Genomic DNA, 25,747 nt, shown 5'->3' on the forward strand with positions numbered 1-25,747 from the left:
TTTATAAGTTACTGTACGCTTGTCATATGGCGTTCACAAATTAGAGGCCAGCGCTTAACGACTTTTTCATCCCCCCAACATCACTGCAACCCGCGTCCCACTCTCGATAAGGCCTTTGGGACTCACTGCCATTGGGTGTCGCTGTGCGCGTAAAGTCTCAGCCGGCAGGTTTGGTCCGAACGGACCTCAACATAGTCTGAAGTGTCAGACAGTCTTGTTAACACGTGAGAAATTCAGTGTGTGGAAGAAGGTGAAAGAGGGGGAGACCGGGAGAGAGGGGGCTGCAAATTTACGCGGAAGAGAAGTTTTTGAGAGAGAGCTGGACACTGAGGGAACTGCGGAGATCTTATTGAGGGAATGCCGAAAAGGGGAGAAGACATACGGCCAGAGCACCAGACATGAGTCCGAGGTAAGATTGAGAAACGGGTAGAAAGGCGGGGATGGCACACAGGCAGACGTGTCAGAATGAGCAGTTTTATTGAATTACAGAGATGAGTTGATCCAATTACTGTATGCTTCCCCAGGTCTTTTCCTTTTGAGCAGATTGATGTAACCCGTACTGACAGAGACGGTAACATCTGGATTATAGCACCACCGCTCATTTGATATGCAATATTTCAGACTTAGGTTTTCTGTTGATATTTGGCAAACAACATGCAAGTTATTCAACTAAACTGGAAACGGGGTGAAAAAACGTTGTGCTGGCACAGAATATGAAACTGTAATAGATATTAGATAAAGTTTCACGTAATTAATTTAAATACTTTATAGAGAAGCTGCAAAGGACTTCTTCAGAAAAGGGAAATACAATTTCTGTTTATCTAAAAACCGTCATCATGGCACTACCTGCGAGGGCGCACAACTTTGACTTCATTACTTATCTTAAAAATATGACATCAGAGGAAGAGCTTGATTATTTTTAAGTAGCCAAGAAAAGGCCCTCGTGTCATCGAGTTGCTAGTTTCCCTTTGTATCCCAAACTCGTACTGGTGTTTGGTTCAGTCACCAATCCGGGTCATGATCGAGGGCTTTAACTGCGCAACAGGTGTTTTACCTGAGCGGGTGAGGGAGAGCGCACGCGCGCGCGAGAGAGAATTTTAAGGTGCCCAAAGTTTATCTAACCTGCTTTAACTTTCCCTGTAACGGAGGCTAATTGTTTTCTTTAAGGCTCGTATTGTGGCAGGTTTTTGTCAGGGGAAGTCTGGAGAAAAGGACACGGACACTTTTATTTTAACCGTTTTTTTGATTTATTCAATGAAACGGCTTCAATTATACAATATCAACACATTTATTCCCTCAGTGATTTGTGATTGAACTTGATTGAATTTTGAGCTGAGTTTTGAAGAAAAAAATAAAAATAAAATCAGCGTCGTTATGGAAGAAGTCTGACTGCTTTAAGCTCCTGACATGTTATTGATTCGCTGTCCAAGCTATTTCCGTCATTACGCTTCTGTCTAAAATTAAGGTGGGCTACCTAAGGATCATAGGTATAACACACACATATGTATACAATTGCTGCCTGTCTCTTTAAGACGATGTGTTGAGAAGTTCAAGTCGGGGTCACATGAAGTTCCTGCCCTCGATTTTACCTTTTAGTTTTATTATAGACTGACATCACACGGGGCGCTAAAACACTTAGGGCGCATAGAGGGTCCATTATCATCCCTGTGCGCGTTATTGCTCCAACTCAAAAATAGCTAAGGAAATTACTTGAAAAAAAGGGAGGAAAATGATGCTGTACTAAGCACGTATTTTTTTTTTTATAGGAGGGGACGAGAAAGAGGGGAGAGGAGGGACAGAGAGACAGAGGGAGAGGGAGGAAAGTGGGTGGGAGGACGGACCTAAGGAGTGAAAAGAAATTCATATCAATTAATAATCATAAAAAAAAGAGCTGGCAGACGAGCTCGGAAAACTGGCATGGTTTTTTGGAGGCTGGCAGTTCAAAGCTGAAACGTCAGATATGACTCCTAGAGACTGCTGAGATGATCATTAAGGGAGACTTAGATCGGATGGCAGAAGACATCGGGCATGCAGGTAAGAGCTGATATGTACAGAGGCAAGAAGAGGGGAAGGATGACATTTCTATTAATAATGACTGAACTCTGTGCGTGCTTTCAGAAGGAAACTTCCTGGAGTCGATGAGATATTAGTGGAACTTGTTTTACAACATATGGCGTCTTTCTCTGTTTTTTAAATCCTGTTTTAATTCGGACACGGAACATTGCACATGTTCTTTATAGCGCATTTAATTCGCATTGGTTGAAACATAGAATTGTTTAATACCTTGTTCCTTACGTTATAAAAAATTGTCACGTAAAGAGGAAGCTGGTAATTTGTATATTTCTTCAAGATCACGCCGATGTAACCGGCGGTTTTCAAATAAAAATAATCTGACATGCTTCGAGTACAAAACAAGAAAAAAAATCCCTCTGTAAAATGAGATTTTAACGTGTTTTATATTGACTGATAGTGTATTTGAAAATAACTTTAAAAACGTTAAAAACTCAGAATTAAAAATATAAATACATTTTTAAAAAGCTGTATTTAGTAAAATAAATGTCTTATAAATTTGTCAGGGATGCTGCAACAAAATCCTTAAGCAAAGTCCTCACTGGGGATCTGTCTTTATGTGTAACAACAGCAGTGCGGAGCTTAGGTGAGGACACAAGCGCAGGAGAGCGTTATATGAATTTTTTTTTTTTTTGTGGGGGGTGATTTGCAGTGTATAAATTTCTGGTTTCCTTTGTACAAGTGGAGACTTTACACAGCTGCCCGGAAAGAGATGCTCTCTCAATGCTGCTGACAGGTCTGAAAAGGGAAAAAAGAGTTGCTATAAGAAACAGCTGTGTGATACACCTCGTAGCGCAATGAGGTGAAATCGGCCTGTTTCTGGAGATGATTTCATTTCTTTTTCTTCTTCTTCTTCTTTGGCGGAGATAAGGAGAAGCAGAGGGTAGATGAGGCGCTGCAGCGCAGAGGAGATGCATTCACTCGTGACTCGGTTTACTGCTCAGTGTGTGAAGGGCAAATTAAAACGTTAGAAACCGAGAGGTCGGGTCCTCTCGGCGACTCACGAAGGCGGGACACGACTTTTTGTTTTGCGACATGTAGTATTCCGATGTGTATGTACATGTATGTTTTAACAGTGAAATCAAAGCCAACACCGAAGTTAAGAATTTACTCCTTAATAATCGCACAGGAAAACAATAATAATAACTGCATCCAAGCAAGCTGCAGAAATTATTATCATACATATTGTCTTTGATAATTGCTTAGGGGAAAAAAGGAAATTAAAAAAAGGAACGACTTGCTTTGAAAACTTTAGTATATCATTTAAAAAACAAGCAAACAGGTTACCTCCGTAATACTAGCATAGAAGTTTGGATTATTATAATGTCATGGTTAATATGACCATCTCGTTATCTCATTGTTAACTCAGTTACAATCTACATGAAGAAGATGTCACCCTCATGTCTTTATCAGTAGTCTATTTCTAAATTTGTGATGATTTTTAGGATTATAGAAATATAGAAATCAAACAGGAAAATGATTAACTGCCCATCCTGTTTACTGATGTGACGAAAAAAAACCCAAACTGTCAAATATAATCACTAATCATCACTGCAAACACCCAGTCTATTCATTTTTTTTTCCAAACTTCAAACTCTAAAACAGTTCGCCTCCATTGAGTCACAAAAATGACAAAATAAATTAGGTGGGCTGAAGTTGTAAAAAAGTACGGTAAAAGTCTTTGCGAAAAATTTACACTGACTTTGTATTTATTCTAAAATAAACAAGGCTATAGGAATATGGGTCCCAAATTGAAAAGAAAGAAAATAAAACATCAGCACAACGTTTTAAGCAGATGTGTGGCATGTTTATATGACTGAGGCTGTATGCAGAGGTAGGAAGTTTAGTCTTGCTTCACCCCAAACCACAAAAGTGACAAAACAGACAAAACTTAGAAACAATGACTATTAATCTAATGCAAAAAGGTGAATGTCATTGCCATAAACTACATAACAATCATAAGAGATTTTCTAGCCTGTTCAGGGGTCTTTTAGAAGAAAGCTATCAATCTACGAGGGAGCTGTAAGCTTCCCTCAGGAAACTGCACTGTATGTGCAGTCTTGAAGAATAACATTACAGCGCATGTTTAACATAACAAAACAAGCAGTTTTTGTGGCTTATTATAGGCTTAAAATGTGTTTTCAAGTTCACGGCATGTAGCAGGTTCTCTTTAAGATGTGTTCTCTGACTAAATATTGCAATCATCGATAGCTTCCTAACAGGATGCAGCCAGCTTACACATGGCCTCAAGATCAAGCGTTTTGTATTACATCTTTTACTGTAATGTTTCACTTTTTGTCAGGGGCTATAGTAAGTCGAGAGTTTATTTAAAGGGCAAGTTGTAGCCTGTCAAACAACTCAAAGAGCAAAAGCATAGAGGTCTTTGTTGTCTTGATAGTAAACTCACAAACACTGTGCCTGTTGTTATCACAAAACATTACTAAAAAAAATTGTTAGGCTGTATCCACAGGACATTGCAGGTGCACATAGATGTTGTAATATGTCAATTAAGAAAAAGATTTTTATGTACTGTGAAGAAGTATTTAATCAGAAGTCAGGATATAAAGAAGGCTTAGTTTTCTGCCAGGCTTTCTGATGAAATTCTAATGCTTAAATGTGCACTACAAACCACATACAGGAGAGAATGTACACAGTCTGTTAACATACGGTTCAGAGTAACAAGTAATCAGCTCAGTGCGATGAAGACTGCAACAGCTCAGCAAGTTATGGAAATTACTCGGTCAATTCTTCATATTTACTTAGATCTTAAACTCGTTTGATGTCATGAAAATTTCTAGTAAATTATGTCCGCTGAAAGCCGAAAAGAAGAGAAGCCGGCGGTGGATGCACTTCACATGTCAGCTGGAAACAGGATGGAGTGTGAGCCCACGTACTACCCTTACTAGAACTGTCTTTTTAAAAGATATACTTCCGATCATACAATAGTTCAGCTGTACGTGTGGAAATGACGACATGACCTTTTAAAAAAATTCAAAATGAATTATTTTTTTAAAATGGCATTTGTTGTTAAAAACAGAAATTTCCTTTGATATTTATCGCATGATGCTTATCAGATGATCACTTGCTGGACTTGACTGTGACTTGTCATTTTCCATTTTGTGAGTGATGACATTTCTGTCTGATTTCGCAGCTCTAATGCTGAACAATCAACATTTTAAAAATGCTCAGTCTTAGCTGTGGAAGATTTTTGGAGGAAAAAATTGACACATTTTGCTCGGGAATTGTCATAATTCCTCAGTAACTCATTTGTCAGGTTTTTTTTTTTAAACTCATACTTCTCCCTTCTTATGCTGAGTGTGTACACTTAATGAAATAAACAAGAAGTGAATGAGCTGGTGTCAGGAAGACAGCGATCAGATGGATGACACGATATTTATTTAGCTGCTTGTTTCCCATCAGTGAGACTGAGCCTTTAGGGACAGTTTGAGACGTTTAATCTTGTAAGTAAACTAGGCTCAGATGCCACTGATTGAACAATACGTGGGATTTCATTCGTGCAGCCAGTATAGTTTGTTTTAAGATTGGTGGAACAATTACTGTCGGGATTTGAGCGTGTACATGTGCATGTTTGTGCGCGTGTGTGTAGGCGCACACTGGATCTTTGAAACCTACCTCAACGTAGCGTATTGAAACACCTAATGTTGATTTACATCCCGTGTGCTCAGTGTTCCTTATATGACTGGGCAAGAAGGGGAGCTGAAATCTCGATCTTTTTTTGGATGTGTCCTTCCCCCACAGGTTTATACCTGCTCTTCGTCATATTAGCAAAACATTTGTCCCTAAGCTTTGTTTAAAACTGTGTGCAGCACTTCTGGAATACTTTATCAGGAAGCCAGCAATTACAAAATATATATTTGTGGCTCTCTCTCTTGAGCTCTTTCTCTTTTTTTGCTTGCTGCAGAGGAAGTGAATGCAAAGACTTGAATTTCTTATAATGAGAAAACCACTGCAACTGCTCACCTTTTGCAAAAGTTCACTTCTACCGAGTGGCCTTTCCGTGCACTTTCCACACATAAGTTTTGAACTTTACTGTCAAAGCTGGTCAATCTGCTTAAATAGCTGTTACGCAAATAATAAGCGAATCATAAAAGCGTAACTGTGAGCTTCCATTAAGACGTATTTAAGTATTGCTTATGTTTTAAAAGAAAATCTGACAGCGGTTAATTCATCTTAATAAGTGCATCCATATGCGAGGTCTTTTTTTTAATGGTTTACATTACTAGCCCGTTTGCTGTTAAAGCTTTTGGCACTCAAACTTCTGAAAATATACTCTTATTTAATGTAATGTGTTTATTGTAACTTTTGATAGATTGTGATTATGAAATGTATCAATAATACTTTTAGTGGTGCAGAAAATTGCACATTAATTGGCTTATTGTGACTTGAAATGATGACTGCTGCATGACGTTTTACAGATATCTGTTGTTGCAGGTGGTGGACTGAAAACAATGCTGGATGCCATGGAAGTTCCAAGTCATGCTAGGGATCTCCTCCTGCAACTCAACAGCCAACGCACCAAGGGCTTCCTGTGTGATGTTATCATCGTGGTGCAGAACGCCCTCTTCAGAGCTCACAAGAACATTCTGGCTGCCAGCAGCCTCTACTTGAAGTCTTTGGTGGTCCATGACAATCTCATCAACCTCGATCACGAGATGGTGAGTCCAGGGGTCTTCAGGGTAATTCTGGACTACATCTACACAGGCCGCCTTAGTGATGGAGACCCCACTTCTCCAAATGAACCAAATCTAGGGGCTGTCTTGGCAGCAGCCAGCTACCTTCAACTGCTTGACTTAGTGGCTTTGTGCAAAAAGAAGCTAAGAAGAAATGGCAAGTACCCTCCCCGCCCAAGTCCAGCATTTCTACCCTACTCAAAGATGGGGCCAAATAGCATGGGTTTAGGGAGTGGTGGCAGGTATAGGGTTTCTACTCCTGTCATTCAATCCTGTCCTCCAGGCGGAATTTTGAACAGCCACGGACCCCGGGCACTACCACCAGAGGAGCTTGTTCCACATCGACTAGCTGTTCATACAGGAGAGTTGTATGCTCCCACCTCCACCCAGGGCTCTCAGGTGTTCCCCTCTCTGCAGTCACCTCTGCCTTCTCAGCTTGGGCGTGCAGCCCTATCCGACAGGAACTGCTCACCCAGCTTCGGCCTTGATCTCTCTAAGAAAAGCCCCACCTCTCAGTCTCAGCTCACACCTTCTCAGACCCATCTGGGGAACACTCATAATGACGAGGAGCGAGATGGGACTCTGAGTGACCGCACAAGTCCTATCCATGGGACGAATGGCAGAGCTTTCCCCTCAGAAAAAATGGAATCAACTGACCAGGGAGGCTCCCTCACTCCGCCACCTTTTCCACCTCTCAACCAACCGATAGCCCCGCACCTTCCCCACCTGCATCGCTCAGGTTCCCAGGGGACAGACCGCTACCCATGCCCCCCAAGTCCGGACACCCCCACGGAAGGCGGAGAGGCAGGCAGAGAAATGGGCAACATCTACCGCTGGGTAAAACACGAACCGCTGTCATACACAGCTGAAGATGAAGATGAGGATGAAGATGAAGAGGAAGGGGGTGAAAATGGAGATCAGCATCATAACCATCACAAGACTGGGGAGGAGAGTGAAGGAGCAGATGACAAGAGCGGGTCAGGCACAGAAGAGACAGGCAGCAGTGAGGGTCGCCCATCCCCGACTGGACCAATGGGGAGGTTCCACATGCCGTACGAGCCGGAGAGCTTCGGGGACAATCTGTATGTGTGCATTCCCTGTGACAAAGGCTTCCCAAGCTCAGAGCAGCTCAATGCACATGTGGAGACACACACGGAAGAGGAGCTGTACGGCAACTCAGGCGGGGACATAGGAAACGGCAATAACAGCAGCAGCAAAAACATGAGCAGTAACACAAACGGTTATGGAAGCCTCAACAGCAGCAACACTCTGAACAGTTTGTCACACCTGGAGACCAAGTCGAGCCAGCTGAATCCAGCGAGCATCGGGGAGATGATTCGACCCTACCGCTGTTCCACCTGTGACAAGTCTTACAAAGATCCAGCCACTTTGCGCCAACATGAGAAGACCCACTGGCTGACACGGCCTTACCCCTGCAGTATTTGTGGCAAGAAATTTACACAGCGCGGTACCATGACCCGCCACATGCGTAGCCACCTGGGCCTCAAACCTTTTGCCTGTGACTCCTGTGGCATGCGCTTCACCCGGCAGTACCGCCTCACTGAGCACATGCGCATTCACTCTGGTGAGAAGCCCTATGAATGTCAGGTGTGTGGGGGAAAGTTCGCTCAGCAGCGCAATCTCATCAGCCACATGAAGATGCACAGCAGTGGAGGGACTGCAGGGAGCCTGACCACAGATGGGAAACTGAAGCTGGACTTTGCAGAGGGCATTTATCCTCTGAGTAAATACACAGCAGAGCATCTTGGACTCAAACAAGAGAAGGCTAGTGAGCTTCTCATCCAAGCGCAGCAGCAACTGGTGGCTGATGCAAAGGTCATGGAGAGCCTGTATCCACTCTCCAAACTGGCCTCTGAACACCTGGGCCTCACCCACGACAAGATGGACATCCTGGGCCAATCACTGCCCCCACAGGCCCTCTCTGACGCCCGAACCATCGACCGCTACTCACCAAGTTAAGACATGTGATATCACCGATAAGTCTGTGTGCACACACAATTTGCAGTATCCTTATTCCATTCACCTCAACTCAATATCTCTGCACCTCAGACTCAGGCCATAAACAATTGGTCTGCTAATGCACACCAAAATGTGTAGACTGTAAGTGCCTTTCTATGCATCTAATGTATCCTAAAGACCTCCTTCATAAAGGAGCTTTGTGCTATTACGTGACCAAGGGACACTCACTTTAAAAAAAAAGTACAGTATTTATGTACAGTGTATGCAAAGAAACTTTTTTTCCTATGATTACAGCCATTGAGCCAAAGTGAAAAATTGAAAACCAAAATGAAAATTGTTTTATTTATTTTTTATTATGGTGGAATCCAAAGAAAACAAAAACTATCCCTGACCCTAAACCTGTGTACTATTCAACTTTGTAAAAAAAAAAAGAAAGAAAGAAAGAAAAAGCACATAAGGACAAATTTCAGGGTTTGTCCAGAACTTTTATAATATGAATAAGGCCACTCACCTGGACTTTAAAGGAATGGGAGTACATTTCGTCTGTTTTTTTCTATTATTTCATTTTTTAATTTCCTGTTTTTGGGGTACTGGACAATTTATGTATCTCGCTCTCCAGCTTCTCACCATCTTGGGAAATGACTGAATGATAAGAGCATTTTGATAGTCACCAGGGCAATATATTCCCCAATCACCATTTATTTTAAAGTAACACCACTCACCACTCTGCATATTTGTGTGGATAAAGGGCTTGTACTATATGACAGCAGTTGAATCCACCTTATGCCCAGCTTTCAACCACTTATGAGCCGAAACTTCCTGTGCAGTTCGACAACCACCCCTTTGCGCTCAGTTGTTATTGAGATGCAGCAAGCACAGCCCTGTGATCTCATAACTGGGACATGATTGCACATACCCAACTGATGACACACTAATCCCCGTTCACGGCCAGTGGAGCTTCATCTTATGGTGTACATGAAGCATGGGTGTTGCCGCTGACATTGTGCAATTATTACAATTATGGATACAGTTGAGCATAGAGGCAGGGGTAAGGATGGGCTTAATGACACAGAAATCTGTCATTTACTGTCATCAGCAGTTAAACCATTCATTGCGGTCTGATGATTAATCGTGGAGCAGCAGTAGTCAGAGGCTTTGTTGGATGCTTCTCTGTTCCACCGTCCGGCCTCTCATTTGACCTCCCTCCCCTGTAGTCTGTTGTCTGGGAGCCCCGCTACTGTTGACAGGCCAAAGTGAGTGCTCTACTCAGCCCTTTGCCTTAGAAGCACTCCAAACACCGGATGCATATACGCTCCCCCTTCACACACAGCAAGCTGCTAATCTGTCAGTGATATGAACATAAGAAGGGGTTTGTGGGTCTTCCTTGGAAGCCAGCGGGTGAATAGCACTCCCAGCTGCTGTGCTTCAGTAATCCCTGTGAAATCTCACTTTCTCCTGGACAATTCACACTGCTCGCTGGCGTGATGTCCCATTTCATGCCTGCCATTGTACCCCTCTGATCCACTTATTAACATTAGATCCCAGCCTAGCAAATGTGTCCTGGCCTTGCCTCTCGGCCCTGCTGGTATTAAATGCGGAAACAATGAATGACTGATTTGTGTGTTGGCTGAGCAGCCTGAAAACAAAAGAGCACTTAAAGATTGTGGGTTGAAGGCACATTTTTGTTTGTAAATCTTTATTCCAAAAAAAAAAAGAAGTTGCATTTTTTTTCTTCTTTTTTTGGGTCTTTGTCCACTTTTACTAGTCCTCAATTCAGATTAGAAATGTTTGACCACTATAGTGCCGATGCCAACCTCAGAGGGTGAATGTGAAGATTAAAGCCATAAATACACTGTGATAGACGTAGTGAATCATAAAGGCTAAAAAAAAAAAAATCATACAGTGTGCCTTACTTACTTTTCCTTTTTCTTTTTAAATGTAACGATAATTTAAGGGCTTATTTTCTGTAGCATATGATCATATCAAACATGTTGTTTCTTGTCACTTTTCTTCATTTTAATTTGAACTGAAAGCAGCGCACGTGAAATTGGTGCTTACCTCAGGACTGAACCCAGCGTGGAGATGCTAATCTTTTGTAAACTATAGATCAACAGTATCAACACACATACATGCACACACTCACCCACACTCACCTTAGTATTTTTTTTTTTTATTAACAGGATCGTTGTCCTGTGTTAAACCTGTGGTTAATTCTTTGTTTATCCATTTGTTGTTACAGTTTTGTTGTGGAGAGATAAGGTGGTATTAACATTTTTGTTATAGTACGTGGTATACATTTTTTCTATTTTGTCTTCTTCAATGACATTTATGTCTGACCAGTTCCATTGTTGTAACATAAGGCAAAGCCATTTATGCTTGTACCTTAAGTGCTTGTCGATATCTGAACCACAGTTTAGTAAGTATGAAGGCAGCGAGATCAATATATTACAGTAAAGTTGAGCTGACAAGCTTTGTGTTGTGAAATATCTCCCTCTCTCTCTGTGTCTCTCTCCCTCTCTTGCTCTCTCTGTGAAAGACATGATGCATCATCTGTACTTCCTTAAACAGACACGCAGTGGCTTTGCTGGTTGACTATGAAAGCTAGCCTCGTATTGTTTGGCCCCCTTTTCCTCAGAGGTTAGTGAACTTTTGACAAGAGTCAGACGGAGGTCGCTCATGCACACAAGCACACAGGAAGCCAGCTTGTTTTGTTTGGTGCTCTGCAAAAAAAGAAAAAAAGGAAAAGAACATAGCAGAAAAAATAAAAATAAAACCAGTAGAGGCTTCATCTACAAACGTGTGTGTATGTGTTCAAAACCTAAAAAACAGGCAGAGGCAGTCATGAGAATTTCCACACTCCCCTTCACTAGTTAAAATAACATACCGCTTCCACTGTCACACCAAATCTGTATAAGAGGGAAGACCAAGATAATGCCCGAGCATTTCTGTAGGAAGCGCACTGTTTGAAATCTGCTTAATTTCATTTATGTGCGAATGTTACTGGAGGGGAGCGTTTCACGTCTTTAGAAAGGGGAAGCAGTTGCTTGTCTGTTTGTGTGTCCCTGTGCTATTTAAGCGCATGAAGGCCTGGTAATGCATGTCCTGGGAATAGGGTTGGTGTGAAGGAGAAGAGCTGAGGAGCAGGAAGTGAACTTTTGGCTGGTGTGTTGTGCTGAGCAGGATGTGCCGTGTGTTTCTACTCAGAAGCAGATAGAAAGACGGAGAACGGGGAGGGAGAGGAGCAGGGAGAGCACAGCAGGGTGGATGCGAGCCATTGTCCTAATATGAAAGCCTGTCCACACTTCTGAAACTCTCCATTCAGAAAACAAGTAGTCTGTATCTTCTCTTTTCCTTCCCCTTGTTGCTTTTTGGGAATAAATCTCTGCTCAGTATCACAGTGATGTTGCATTGAAGGCTTTCAAGGGCTGCATGGTGAGACATTTAGATGCTTTGTTAGAATTTGAGGATATTGTAGACTCAATACTTTTGGCATCCTCGTGGTTTTTTAAAATAAATTTCCCCTCTATTTGCTATATATCCATATTTTGAACATTTTATTTAAATTTGAGGCAAGACTAAATAATAGGAAGACCCCAGTGAGTGTATTGTAGAGCCTAATTGAAAAACTTGGCAGTGTTTCCTTTGCTCTGTGGTTGTTTCACTTAGTCTAATTAGAAGAGCCTTGTTTCAATTTACTGATGTAGCCACCCACCCCATGGGTTTTATGCCCTTTGCCTTTGTTAATGTTATTTATATGACAAGTAAGCCCAGCAAAACTCTTATTGCCACCACAGTGGTTTTGATGAAGATGTTTGGAGCGTAACATAATTAGGCATCTAAAGAGTTTATTAGTTAAATGAATTTTTAGAATCAAATGAGTGAATGCAAATATAAATGAATGCACTAACAAAAGCCACAAAAAATTAGGTGTGGGTTGTTTTTGTACTTTACTTGTCATGTCATTTCCCCTTTTTTAATTTCTTTCTTTTTTTATGGCAACCATCCCAGTCCTGTAACTTTTTGTAACACTAACATTATAGAAGTTAAAAGGGTTCTGGATGATCTGCAGTAGCATCTCGTGGACCAAAAAAGGATTTGGCTTTAACGTTAAAAAATGCAAAGCATGCCTTTAAGCTTTCTTCCAGTTGCAGGAGGCCAAGGTCACCTCTGTGCCGCCTGTCGGCATCACAGTCTGAAATCATACCACTGTTTGACATTTATTATATTTTGCAAGGTGTGCCACAAAAGACTGAAGCTTTCGATAGACATCGCAGATGCACAAAACTAAACTCAGCAACAAACGTTGAGGTTTGCATCGGTGAGCTTAGCTTGTAACCATCTTTACCTTGTTAGGAAAGTCATTATCAGTGTGGGTAATCGTGAGAACGTGAGCACAAGTTACTATTGTCCTGTGTACAGTACATATTTTTCTATTTATGAGCACTTATGTTTAAATATAAGCTAGAGTCAGATATTGATATTCAAGCCTAAGCTTGTCCTTTAAATGGGAAAACTGACTCTGAAGTCAGTCAGTTCAAACGTGCCTTCGGTATAAAAAGTATGAAGTTATCCTGCAATAAATTGTACGACTGTAGCATGGGGAGGTTTCTGATGTGGCTACTTAATGCACCTGCCCATCTACATGTCTGAATGCCTTTCCCACAGTGTAGCAGGGTGAAGTACAAGGGAGATACCTGACACTTTCGAGGCTCTTTATTACAAGCAGCTGCTTTTGATTTATTTCTCTGAACTGCACTTTTCTGGAAAAATCATTGTATTATGATTTTTTATTGCTCTTATGATCCCCTAGAAGTCCCACAATTGCCTTTCCTCTGGCACTTTGCTTCCTTTTCTTCCTCCCTCCAGTGCAGAGCTCGGCCACACTCGTTCACCGCCCTCGTACCCTCAAAGCACAGCTTCCCTCTTCACCTCTCTCTGTGCCTTCTCTCTTCTTACACTTAACACAAACCGCTGACCCACAGCACCCGCTGCCTCCCCTCCTCTCCCATGATCCACTTACTTCCAGCTGTTTTTCATGCTGAAGAAGACAGTTGTCTAAATGTTTATGTGAAGAGCTACTTTCTTTTTCTTTAAGCCCTGATCAATTTCCAAAATGAACTTTGTGGCATGTGTTAAAATACAACAAATGACGGACCCAAAAAAACCCTGTATTTGACAACATTATTGTATTGTGATCTTCAAGCCAAGGAATGGCTTACAAAGGAGAGATTAAAGACATCTTATTGTTGTAGAGGAAATGCAGAATAATGTGAGAGGAAATGTTCAGGGAAAATATGCTCAGAAAGATGCCAGTAAAGTAAACATGTATGAAATTGCACAATTGAGTCGGGCCTCAGCTGCACCAGCCAAGTCATGCGCTGAGATGGAGAGAACAAACAGAGAGAGGGTTGAGAGGAAAAGAAGCAGAAACAGAGAGAAAAATAGCTTGTGCTTGATAGTCTTAACCTTCAGTAAATAACAAAGGAAAGCTGGCAGCGTTGTGTGTGTCTGCTCACCACTCTTTTTCCACCCGCTTCCAATTTAATCTTATGAGGACATGTTTATTTTTCTTTTTTTCTTTTTTTATCACTGCAGGTCAATTTCAGGTTTTTAATTTTAACGTTCATGTCAGTGTGACATTGGAAATGACACCCTCTTTCCAGGCCTAGCAATTATCACCAAATCAGCACATGACCTACAGTAGGCTCTTTGTAGCGAAATAGTGAAGGGGCTTCTGTCTGTCCATATCCTCCTGCATCTGTTTTGTTTGGATCTCTTTTTCTCTCTCTACCTTGAACACATACAAAGTCCACTGAGTGGACCTTGGCTTTAATTGCTTAGTTTACAGTGCACAACTTCTGCTCCAGAAGTTTAAATCTGAAGACAAACAGAGAGCTAGGACAAAACAAGCAGGAATTTGGTGCAGTGAAAGTCAGCCGGGGGAGAATATTCGATTGTATATCTCTCTAACACACTCCTGCTCACGCACACATAAACACACAGCTGGATGGCAGACTGCTGCTCCAGATTAGGTCAGATTTAATTAGCTTGCTCTGCTCCGTTTGGAGTGTCGCTTCTTGTAGAAAAACCCATTTTTAAAGAAAGGCGATTCCACTGACGGCTTTCACCCGTCACACGCTGAAACCTGTGCCAAAATGTTACAGAGCCTCAGGGTCCTCACACACACTTACGTACACAAAGGCACAAGCATCTATTTTGGTTTTGGAAAATCGGTAAGGAGAAGTGTAGAAATGATGGATTATGATCTAATGAAGACCACTTTGACATTTTGAGGTGGTTGTGCCCGACTGTGGTTCAGGGACAAATATGTTATGCAGGAACACAGGCTGCCACGTAGACAATTGTAGCTGTGAATAAATGGAAAAATGCATGGCAGAATACATGCATCACAAATTTACAATGGAAATTAGATTTTTTTTTTTTTTTTTTTTTTTTTTTAGTAGACGACAGGATCATATTTCAGCAGGCATGAACCAGGCGTGCCAGAAGCATCAGCAGCGTCCGATGTTTTTGTTACATGGTTTTACCTTTTATACCAAAATGACAAGTAAAAGCAATACACTTAAACCAAAACAGTATTTTCTCTTTGTGCATTCTGCGTATTTCAGTGTCTATATTGATCTTACTTTGCTTTAGTGAAATGAATGTATTTATTGCATGTCAAAAGTTTTATAGGTAATTTCTTTTGTGTAAATTCTTATTGTGGGTTTTTATCATTTTATTTGATTATGGTGTCTCGATAAAATGTTGATAAGGCTTTTATTTTTTTAAAAGCCAATGTGAAAAATGTCTTTTCTTGTTTGTTTGTTACTATACTCGAAATCAACTTGGCAATAAAATGAATTGCATAACGGATTTACACGGACGTTTGTCAAGTTATTTAATTAATTTGCACATCCAAATCAAATAGTCCAGTAAATGATCACATTTATATTTTTATTAATTTAATTACCCTTGATTACTGCAGTGCAAAATCTCTCATAACAAAACTTGTTGTAGACCACTGCAATGATTTGTGTTTTTGGAAAATTTATTTTGCATGAAATGAGTTTTACATTAAAAGAAAGAATGGGACATAAGACCACAGCGGAGACCATTTCACAGCAATGATGACCGCAAAAATGAACGACTTCTGTTCATTTTCCTACAACACGCTGGCCTTCAGGTCTGTATTCTCCCACATGGAGACATGTGAGTGCCTCATTTAAGACAGAGAATTTCAAATGAATCTCATACATCACACACAGTCCACATGCAACAATGAACAGATCCATTACTCTGTCAGCAGGAGCAAAGCCAGCCAGACAGGCACGCACACACACACACACACACACACACACACACACACACACACACACACACACACACACACACACACACACACACACACACACACATCCTTTTCCACTGTGTGAAAATCACCTTATTATCACCAGCACATAAGAAATCATAGTGCCTTCCAGATGTTTTATATAATTCAAGCAACTTGCCACAAATTACTTCTTGACATTAAACAAATTAGCATTTCTTCTCTCAGGTGCATTAAATCAACATTCATGAGCTGGAGGTGCTTCCTGAGAGATCATATTCACCAGGTGTAATGACAGACATCATCCGCTCTATGCTGCTTGAACAGTGGGTGAAAACAAAAGGAACAGCATGACATTTATCACAAGTCTCGCACAATTCTGCTACACAAACGTGGAACAGGAACATTTTTCTCTCATGGTAATCCCCTCACATTACAATCCACGTACTGTTTAATCAGTTACGGTCATTGTATGCATGTTTAGCAAAAATATTAACAGAATGTCTAACTTAACAGCTTCCCCCTCCCCAGACATTTCCCAATTATTAGCTGTTAATATGCATTGAAACTCCTCAGTGAATTATTTAGATGTGTCATCAAATGGCCCTGTTACATGTAGGTCGTATGAGGCACAAACTTTCAGAACAGAAGACAGGTCATAAAGACTGCCGGCAGTTTAACCAGATTATCTAAACCGCTTTATTCAAGTGTAATTGTGTAAATAGAACAACCCTGCATACAAAAAAACAAAACAAAAAACTACACGGTGTGATGGCTTGTTGCCTTAGATACTAGTAAGACAGGAAATATTTTCCAGGAAGTTCAACCTGTGTGATAAATTAGGACTTTTCAAAAACCTATCTGTGGCCAAAAATGTATGCATAGCAGGTTATACCTTTATGCAGAATAATTCTAAAACTTATTTTAATGAATAGTATATATTTAGCAGTGTTTGCATGCACGTTGGCTAATGAAGCAGCTGTGATAATGAGGAACGGCAGAATTTGAGCTTGGTTCAGTCTGGCCCTGTGCTAGCGTGCTTGATAAATAAGTGTGATAGCCTCATTCAAAGAAATGATAGAGTTTGTGCTTTCAGCCTAAAATTGAAACATAGTTATGTTGGCAAAAATTCCTCTGTGTGGACACACATAGTCAGAAAGCTATATGTGTCCATGAGAAAGAAGATAGGTGCACTAGGTCTAAAGTTGAAGGGCAGTTGGTACCCACTGCTCACTCTGAGAAACCAGGATATTCATGGCAGGTGGCCTACAGCCACTCTGGTCTCTTGCCACTCTTCCATTCAGAGACACTGCATATTAAATGGCAAAGGTCTGTGGTGTTTGGTTTCCCTCAGTGGGTGACAGAAACTGGGTGCCAGGCTCTGGAAACTCCACCATCCCTTTGAGCTTTCAGTGCCCTCTGTCAGAGAAACTACCAGAAGCTCAGGGGCTGTAAACTCTACGCTAGTCTGTGTAGAGTTTACACCTTCTCCTTAAGTTTGCTTTGGTTTACTCCCACAAAACATAGTCAATGAAATTTTCGCAGACGTTAATAAAAAATGTGAGAGATTGTCAGTCCTTCTGTGTCATCTAAGTGATGGAAATGTTACGGATGTTTGCCCTCCTTGGGGGGGAAATGTACACTGGAAGAAGTGCTAGACCTTTTTCACCCTGATCTGGGATAATTGTGGAAAAACATAAATAGATAAGGTGGATGATCAGTAGGTTTCCAGTGGAAGTTTGCGTAACCTTCTCACAAACATTCTTCAGTAGGTGAGACATGAGAAGGGCAAAGGTATTGACTGCTGAGTCATTTAAACAGTCAGGGACTGTCTGCTGTGGGCACATTAAGGGACTTAATCATAACTGTAGTTGTGCTCCAGAGAGTAAGTATCTATACCATTACAGAGAAATGACTTATGTTTAAATTAGGTGCATACACTTCTGCAGCTTCTCTTAAATTCCAGGAATTTGCTTGGGGACTCCTAATACGGTTTCCAACATTATGACACGTTTTTGCATCTAAAGTTTGCTCTGGAGCTGTCAAAAGGTCAACATAAGTTTCAGTCCCGCTTTTATAGCAATATGCAATCACTCAGAAACCAAAAAACTGAAATGAGATAGGATTATTTCTTGCTTCACTGACATCTGCTTTTTTCCTCTTTCAAATTAAATTTTCATTCAATAGCTCCTGTCCTTTGAGTCCACAATCAGACAGGCATTCTCTTTTGTCAGTCACACCTCAGTGGAGCCAGCAATCAAACCAAAGCAAGATAGTTCAGTTGGTTGTTGTCCATATAATAAGTAATGAGTTTAAGATTGACATCTTTCTCTGATTTTTTTTTGTGTGTGTTCAAATAAAGAATGTACCAGCAATATAAAGTACCTATTAGCTGTAAAGTGATTCTGGCAAACTTGAAACAAACCAGAGAACTAGCAAATGGGTTTAAATATTTATTTATCGTGTATATACTATGCCCTTTCTATAAGTGTAGCACAGAATTTTTTTAAAGACCTATGATATTTGTTTTACTCAGAACAGGATGGCCAGATACTGATTATGAAAGTCCTGCCAGTAACTCCCCGTGACATCTATATGCAGAGGGCTTCAAATATGAATGGCAGAGAAAACAAGTGAGACATTTATGTGCTTGAGTAGGATGGTATGAAAACAGTGCTTAATGTTTATCAGGAGCGGAGCTTAAGCTTTTGTTTAGTATGTTCTTTACATGTTTAGTTACTAAAGTTTGCACAATAGTTATGTCTGACTCTTACTTGACCTCAGAAATGTGTCCACAGTTTTTGAATTCACTCTCAGGTTAAAAAGGCTATTTAACTGCTTCGCATTTTATAATTTTATTGTGGTTAGTTGATGCTTTTAGTTTATCACTGGGAATGCTGTGTTTGTGTTGGTAATTGTACTTTTGCAGTAGCTTATAACTTTTAAACCACTGCTGAAGTGGCATTTATTATCACCATATATACACGTCTGACTTAGGAAGCTTTAGTCTGCTGTAATAACTAAAACAAATGCTCCCCCGGTCTCTTTTTGCGCTGCTGCCTTTCTCATTATTACATGAAGTGGATGAAGGAATTGTAAGGCAGTACATTGTTTTCCCATATTACATAAAAAAGAAAACCGTTCGTTCAAGGGCTAGGAATTTCAAACTCAAGATCCGAACTCTGAAATATGCTCCAATTAGGTTTGTGAGAAAAATACGACAACATCGGGAAAAAGGAAAAAAAGGAGACAAACAGATCACTTAAATAGCCCCCATCATGACCTTGATATGAAGTGTCTCACGTCATATTTTATTGTCTCTCTCCTCCTCATCCTCTTTTTCACTTCTTTCTTTGTCCGTCTATCCCACCCTTGCTACATTTCACCTCTTAAGACTCCCACTGAATGGAAAACAGCTGGGTCGGGGACTGCCCAGAGCACATTATGCCCAATTCTTCAATGAATTCCCATCTACCTCTCCCCGCTCCCTCTCTGTCCAGTGCGCTCCCCTGCTCCCTGTCCTCATTTAAGGTGGGGCTGTGCAGCTGAAACAAAAGAAAAACAGCCTGCATGAGAACATGTTTCTCACCCACATATGGTACACTTTCTCCCTCTCCTCCTTTCTGTGAATTTGTTTCCCAACCCTACTCCCTGGTGATACTCTGCTGTTATGGCTGGTTCTGCTTTTGACAAGCTGAAAAGCACCAAGATATAATGCAGCTGAGCTGAATGGCCAAGTATGCATACAGAGTAATGTGTCAGAATTATTAGTTTGCCCCGATACCCATAGTTCACCTGCTGTGGTAGACGATGAATCGTGTGAAGACAAACACTCATAAAACTCTGCTATGATTTCCCAAGAACAATAATATGTTTTAGGTTACACCAAACCGCACTGTAGACTAGTGGGATGCTCGGATGAAATGCATGTTAGCGCGTGTTGTTTCAAAGTATCAAAGTTTGCTTTGAAAAAATTTAACTGTGGCCATTGGTCTTTTGAACCACCATCCCTAAAAACCAATTTAGCATCTCTGATGCTATCGGTGTTACTAGTAATACTTCCAGTACTCACACTATAACCAATAAACCTCAGGGACATATTGTTAATGATAGCCAGCTGATAACTGTGTCTGTCTGCTGTCGACAAAACATAATTCAGGATGGCAATTCAGTCTCAGGACAGGGTAACACAAAAAGTACACAGGAAGTTGTTAATGTGAGCTTGTTATGATAGTATGGATGGGTGACAAATTAAAGGAAAAACTTTGACCACTACTGTTGTGACAAGAAAAACAGTGCCAAGGACAACTCTTGACTGTGTTGGTCATCTGAGGGATTTGTTTAACTGCGGAGGGCATTTTGAACCCAGCTGAGAGAGAAGTGTCAAAGTGCAAAATTGTTCTAGTTGACCTCTTCATCCTATGATGAAATCCTGAAATCTTTCAACATGTGAACCATTGTGTTACAGCAATCTCCACCACCGTCATCAAAACACCAAATGAGGCAATGTGTTTTGGAAGAACAACGTTTGTTCCTGCAAAACGCTAAAGTGCACTGAAGGTGTTCTGGTGACAGGATGTGACCTGATGCCTTAGTGAGACACTTGATGTCCATTTTCTTTTAAAAATTTGTCACACAACTTGGTGTTATCTGCTTGCACATTTAGTTGAGTCCAATTTATTTATGTAGCACATTTAGAAACAACAGCTCTTGACCAAAGTGACGTATGTCTAAAATAATCACAAAAGATAAAAACATAGCAGAAAACAACAAAATGAGGAAAGCTGAGTAAAACAACACAAATAAAAGAACTCATTCTAAGCCAAAGAATAAAAAATGACTACTATAGTTCCTATTGCCTTTTTAGCCCTGATAGAAATATCTGGCTCTTCAGTTGCTAAATGCTCCATTAAGCTGACCAGCTAGTCAGTTACTATCCTTTTGATCTTTATTGCTGTGCTGTGACAGCAAAGAGAATGCTTTTAAACTTTCTTTATTAAAAGTAAATAAATATTTGCTGTGTTTAAAAGGCCAGATTTTTAAAGTTGAATCATGATAATAATCATAATCTTAGGAAATAAAGGGAAATTTGAAGTGTCGTCACTCTGTCCCTACTGTCACTTCTACGGTGGCAGTAGTTAAAAACTTGGTCTCTCTCTAAGGTGTTTACATCACAAGATGAAATCAATTTTCTAGAGAACTGAAGACAGTGTTCGAAGCAGTGCAAGGTCAAGAGAAGTACAAGAAGGAAGTATTGCTTCAGCTGCCGTGGAGGCCTGGGTGACAAATTGGGTGTATATTGTGGGCAACGTGTGTATTTGTGTGTCTATGCCAGTGCAATTTCCTGCCTGCAGATTGACTAACATGTGGGCACCTGCCTTGACAAATCCACCCATCCTGTTTCTTTCAGCTCACAATGCATTGCTCTTTGCTGCTGTACATACATGCAGCGAGCACAAACTACACACACACACACACACACACACACACACACACACACACACACACACACACACACACACACACACACACACACACACACACACACACACAAAAAGATGTTTAAACCATACATAAAATTTGTGCATCTGGACCTCATATCATCTATTAGCGGATCTTGAGAATGAGATCAGTGTTTCTGAAACTTTGTGTTTCATACCAGCCCACTGAAAATATAAACTGGTACAAGAGGCTCATGCATTAGTCATTCACAGATGCTGGAAGCTACAGCGAGAAGCACACACATTAAACTAAACAGGAACTTTACATCATAAATTTTGTACATCTAGCACTGAGCGGTCCATCGGGTAGACAAGCCAGGACAAAGTTGTCTGGCCTTGGGGGAGAGAGGCTGACGGCCAGCCTGGCTGGGTGATACACATATACATGCATATAAATAAAGGCAACCCAAACACTGAAGGCAATAATGAGATCCTTATCTATTAAGGAAAAGGCAGAAAGAGCCTTTATAATGTAGGCCTGAAGGGAAACAAATTTAACAAACTAATGAGCTGGCATGCAAACAACTGCAGTTCAAGGTGAACTAGAAAGCGTGAGTGTTGCTGTAAGAGGCACATATAGGTTCTACGTGTTTGCCTGTACAGGCTTTGACCTTTGATTTATTGAGAATTACTTCATGTGAAAGCGTTGGCAGTAAGATGTGCTCTGTGTATCACACAAAGTGTGAAGGTGAGAATACCGGATCTGTTGCTGGAACTATGACGCTATTGTGTATGGTGACACGCTCTGGGGCCCAGCATGTGTGTGTTTGTGTGTGTGAGTGTGTGTTTGTGTGTGTGAGTATTTCCTTGTGTCACAGAACAGAGAAATTCACTGACCTGTTAAGAACAGAGTGTCCATTACCTTCTCAGCATGGAGTTACACACTTAAAAGCAGTCCATTACTATTCCATTCAGTTTGACAAGGGTAATAAATTATCAAGTGCCTCATCACTTTCACTTTGTGTATGTGTGTGTGCGGTGTGTGTGCGCGCGCTTGAGTAAATGGGCGTAGATGGCAGAAAGGCGAGAAGATAGCAGAAGTGTTATTTCAGTTTGGCTCTGTGTGTATCTGCTCATTTATGTGTGAACATCTTATCTCCAAGTGTCACACTGATTTCCAGTTAACAAAAAGGTCTAAGGGGAATACTGCAGCTCTCGAAGGAGCTCAGTTGGGCTTGCTATTAATTGCAACTTTGCTGGTTTAATCTTTTGCTCTTCCTGCCCATATGTTGGTAATAGCCTCAAGGAAGACACAAACCCCAAATTGTTTTCTGTGTGGGTGAAAAATGTAAGTTACTCTGGAAAAAGCATCTGCCAAATGAATGGAATGTAAATAACTTATTTAAAAAAAGCAGACCAGAAAAACATATCACTTCTCCACGCTGGGGTCATTGCATCCAGTAAAATGTATAAAAAGTACATTAAGGTAAGAGTGAGAGTATGTGTAAATGCACATGTGGCACGGAGGGGTTACTCGTCTGTCTGAGAAATGCAGAGGATGACATGTGTGTGTCATCCAGCTGTAGATTAGAACCCCATTAGCCTCAGTGGCTGGTCTGCTGTTTAGACTGAGTATAAACACAGAGGGAGGGATGGCTCGACGTCTTGTTTCTCCATCCTCAATCTCCCGATAACACTTGCAAACACACAACAACATGTCTGGGCAACCAGACTTTCTTTATTCACATAGTGAGTGTGTGTGGACTAAGAGGTCTCCAGTGAGACTGCTCTGTGGACTGCTCTCATGCCCTCCACTGGCATCATCCTCCTCACTTCCTGTACCAGCTGCAGCTCGTCTCCCCGCCTCGTTCTCCCTGTTGCTCTCTTCAGGGCAATCTGAATTTTCTTTCATTCCCATGATCACATAAAAAAGTGTTTGTCAGCTGAGTCATGAGCACAATGCTCCTATCAGTTGTTGGTGGTTTAAAGTGGAAAAAAAAAGTCACCGAATAGAATTAAAAACAACTGCATTTCTTGTAAGACACCTAAATATAGGAGTTATAGTAAATACTCAAAACATGTTGTTGTTGTCCAGTGAGGCTCTATTGATTTAAATTAGTCATGCATTAAAAAAAACAAACATAAAGTGATAAAGCAAGGTTGGCCCGTGAGCCAAAAGAATATTTACAGACTCTACAAGCCTCTGGAGCTCTACAGATGGGAATAAACACATTTCTTCTAAACAATATTGCTTAATTTGGTGTGTTGTTGAGCTCCCATAGGATTTTAGCTGGTCTGAGTTCTGGTCATTGCAATTCACAAAGTTTTCATTCTTATCAAATTACTGAGGGAGGTCTTGTTCCATCTGTTAAATCATCTACATTTTTAAAAAACTTTTTTTCACTCTTTTTCTTTCTTTCTTTTTTTTTGAGAAAAATGCATATTTGCGCTCTTGCCGACAGTTAGATGAGGAAGTCATTTGTGGGTCTGTGCAGTATCTGAGGCTGTACAGCTGGCAGCTGGTTTGCTGAGCTTAGAATAAAAAGACTGGAAACTGGGGGAAACACCCACCTCAACACATTTAAAGGTTTAAAAAAAACCCTGTGCCCTCAATGATTAACAGGATATGTTTTGTTGGCTTAATCAATACTGAAAACAACATTTTACAAACTACAGGTTGCGGTTTCAAGCTGGATCAAGTGTGAGCCACTTCTTGACCTGATGATTCAATTTTTATATTTCAGCTTTGCACGCAAAACAAAACATGGTCAGTTGTAAACTTTCACATTCTAGTTTTATTCTAAGGTCAGCAAACCAGCTGCCAGCTTTGAGGAGCTGCTAGTTTTTTTTGTCTTATCTTTGCAAATCTGCTAAAGTAACCATGGCTAATCTAAAGTAATGAAAAAGTAATTGCATACAAGTAAATGAGTGCAAAGTCTCTTCAAGAAATGTTTACCTTTGCATCATCCATCAGTCCTTGAAAAGGCAGAAGTGAAGGTGCCAAATATAATTTGGTGCTAACCACATATCTATGTCTGTGTTGAGGTGTCTGGATGTATTCACTATGTCTCAGTGCTCATGGACACCACACCAAGTGAGTGCACATCTTCAGCCAGTTCTGCCCTAGTTTACTGGCAGCGGCCCCACTGTCTGTGCAAAAAGTCACGTCGCGAGGAGAGAGAGAGAAGCGGGGTAGGAAGGAGGAGGGGGTGTAAGGGGCACAAGGAGCAGGACACAGGAAGTGGGGAAAGATGAAGAGTCGGGAGACAATGTGATGCACAGGGGTGCTGAACTGGAGGGGAGGAGAAGGAGGAAAAGCAAGCAGAGGAGAAAGAGGAGGGAGAGCACAGGGTGTGTGCATCTGGCACAGGGAGGCAGGGGAAGATAGCGTGGGCCAGGCTGGCCGGACGTGTGTGTTTGTGTTTGATTGAAGAGGGATGTGAGACAGAGACCCCTCACTGGCTCAGTTTTACTGGAATGCTGCCATGGAGAGATGGACACTGACTCACATGCTTTAGACGCAAACACACACACACACACACACACACACACACACACACACACACACACACACAACCACGTGCGCACACATTTGTACAGTGAGAGCAGAACAAGGATACTGGAGTTACTGGAGAGTATGGGATGAGGGAAAGCAAGGCCAAAGAGTTCTGAGGAGCATCTTTCTTAAAAAACCCAAGCAGCTGGTTTCCGTGGGCACAGTCATTAGGAAACTTATGCAGTAAAAGCTTACAAAAGTTTATTTTATTAGCTTTATACTGGGAGATATACTTTCCATAGATATCAACTATTTCAGAATTTGAGAAGAGCAATGTAAAATGATGTCTGTAATGCAACATAGTTCATGTTGCATTGTGCACATTTTGCCTTTAATTAAATTAGATCTGATGCAGTAGAAATACACAAAGCTGGTACAAATAATAATAGAAGCATTCATAGCAGAAATGTCAGTGGGAGTTGGCATATGGTTGGCTTGGAAGTTATCCTATTAATATTCTGAACTACTGAGGACCAGTTGACCATGACCCCAGTACTTGTCATGTTACTGAGCAGTTAATGCAGTACTTTTGTTAACCTCTTTGAATTGAAGCTGAATGTCAGCATTTCTTGTTTCTCATCTTGACTGTTTGACTTGAAATCCACTGTAGTGATGTACAGAGCTAAAATGATGTAGATGACTGCTTGCCTTTTAAGACATTCTGTCATTGCAAATTCCT

General features: G+C 41.0%; 1 protein-coding gene across 2 annotated transcripts; it reads left to right on the forward strand.

The window, feature by feature from the left end:
• Window positions 1-318: 318 nt before the first annotated feature.
• hic1 (hypermethylated in cancer 1) lies at window positions 319-9,190 on the forward strand. Of its 2 annotated transcripts, none has more exons than XM_085379359.1 (2): window positions 319-409; window positions 6,523-9,190. In XM_085379359.1, the coding sequence occupies exon 2, from the start codon at window positions 6,540-6,542 to the stop codon at window positions 8,739-8,741; it is 2,202 nt and encodes a 733-aa protein (XP_085235485.1). In that variant the 5' UTR covers window positions 319-409; window positions 6,523-6,539; the 3' UTR covers window positions 8,742-9,190. The 2 variants fall into 2 exon arrangements, with proteins under 2 accessions (XP_085235485.1, XP_085235484.1); XM_085379358.1 differs by lacking the exon at window positions 319-409 and adding an exon at window positions 1,832-2,034.
• Window positions 9,191-25,747: the final 16,557 nt, after the last annotated feature.

Source organism: Rhamphochromis longiceps, linkage group LG14, assembly GCF_057381845.1.
Source record: "Rhamphochromis longiceps isolate RC_006_pf linkage group LG14, R_longiceps_female_GT1.1, whole genome shotgun sequence".
Lineage (NCBI taxonomy): Eukaryota > Metazoa > Chordata > Actinopteri > Cichliformes > Cichlidae > Rhamphochromis > Rhamphochromis longiceps.

Excerpts from the sequence above, each read along its gene's own strand:
- hic1 (XM_085379358.1), top strand. The coding sequence starts at position 1,983 with ATGATCATTAAGGGAGACTTAGATCGGATGGCAGAAGACATCGGGCAT. Across the intron at positions 2,035-6,522 it reads AGAAGACATCGGGCATGCAG|GTGGTGGACTGAAAACAATG; the intron begins GTAAGAGCTGAT and ends CTGTTGTTGCAG.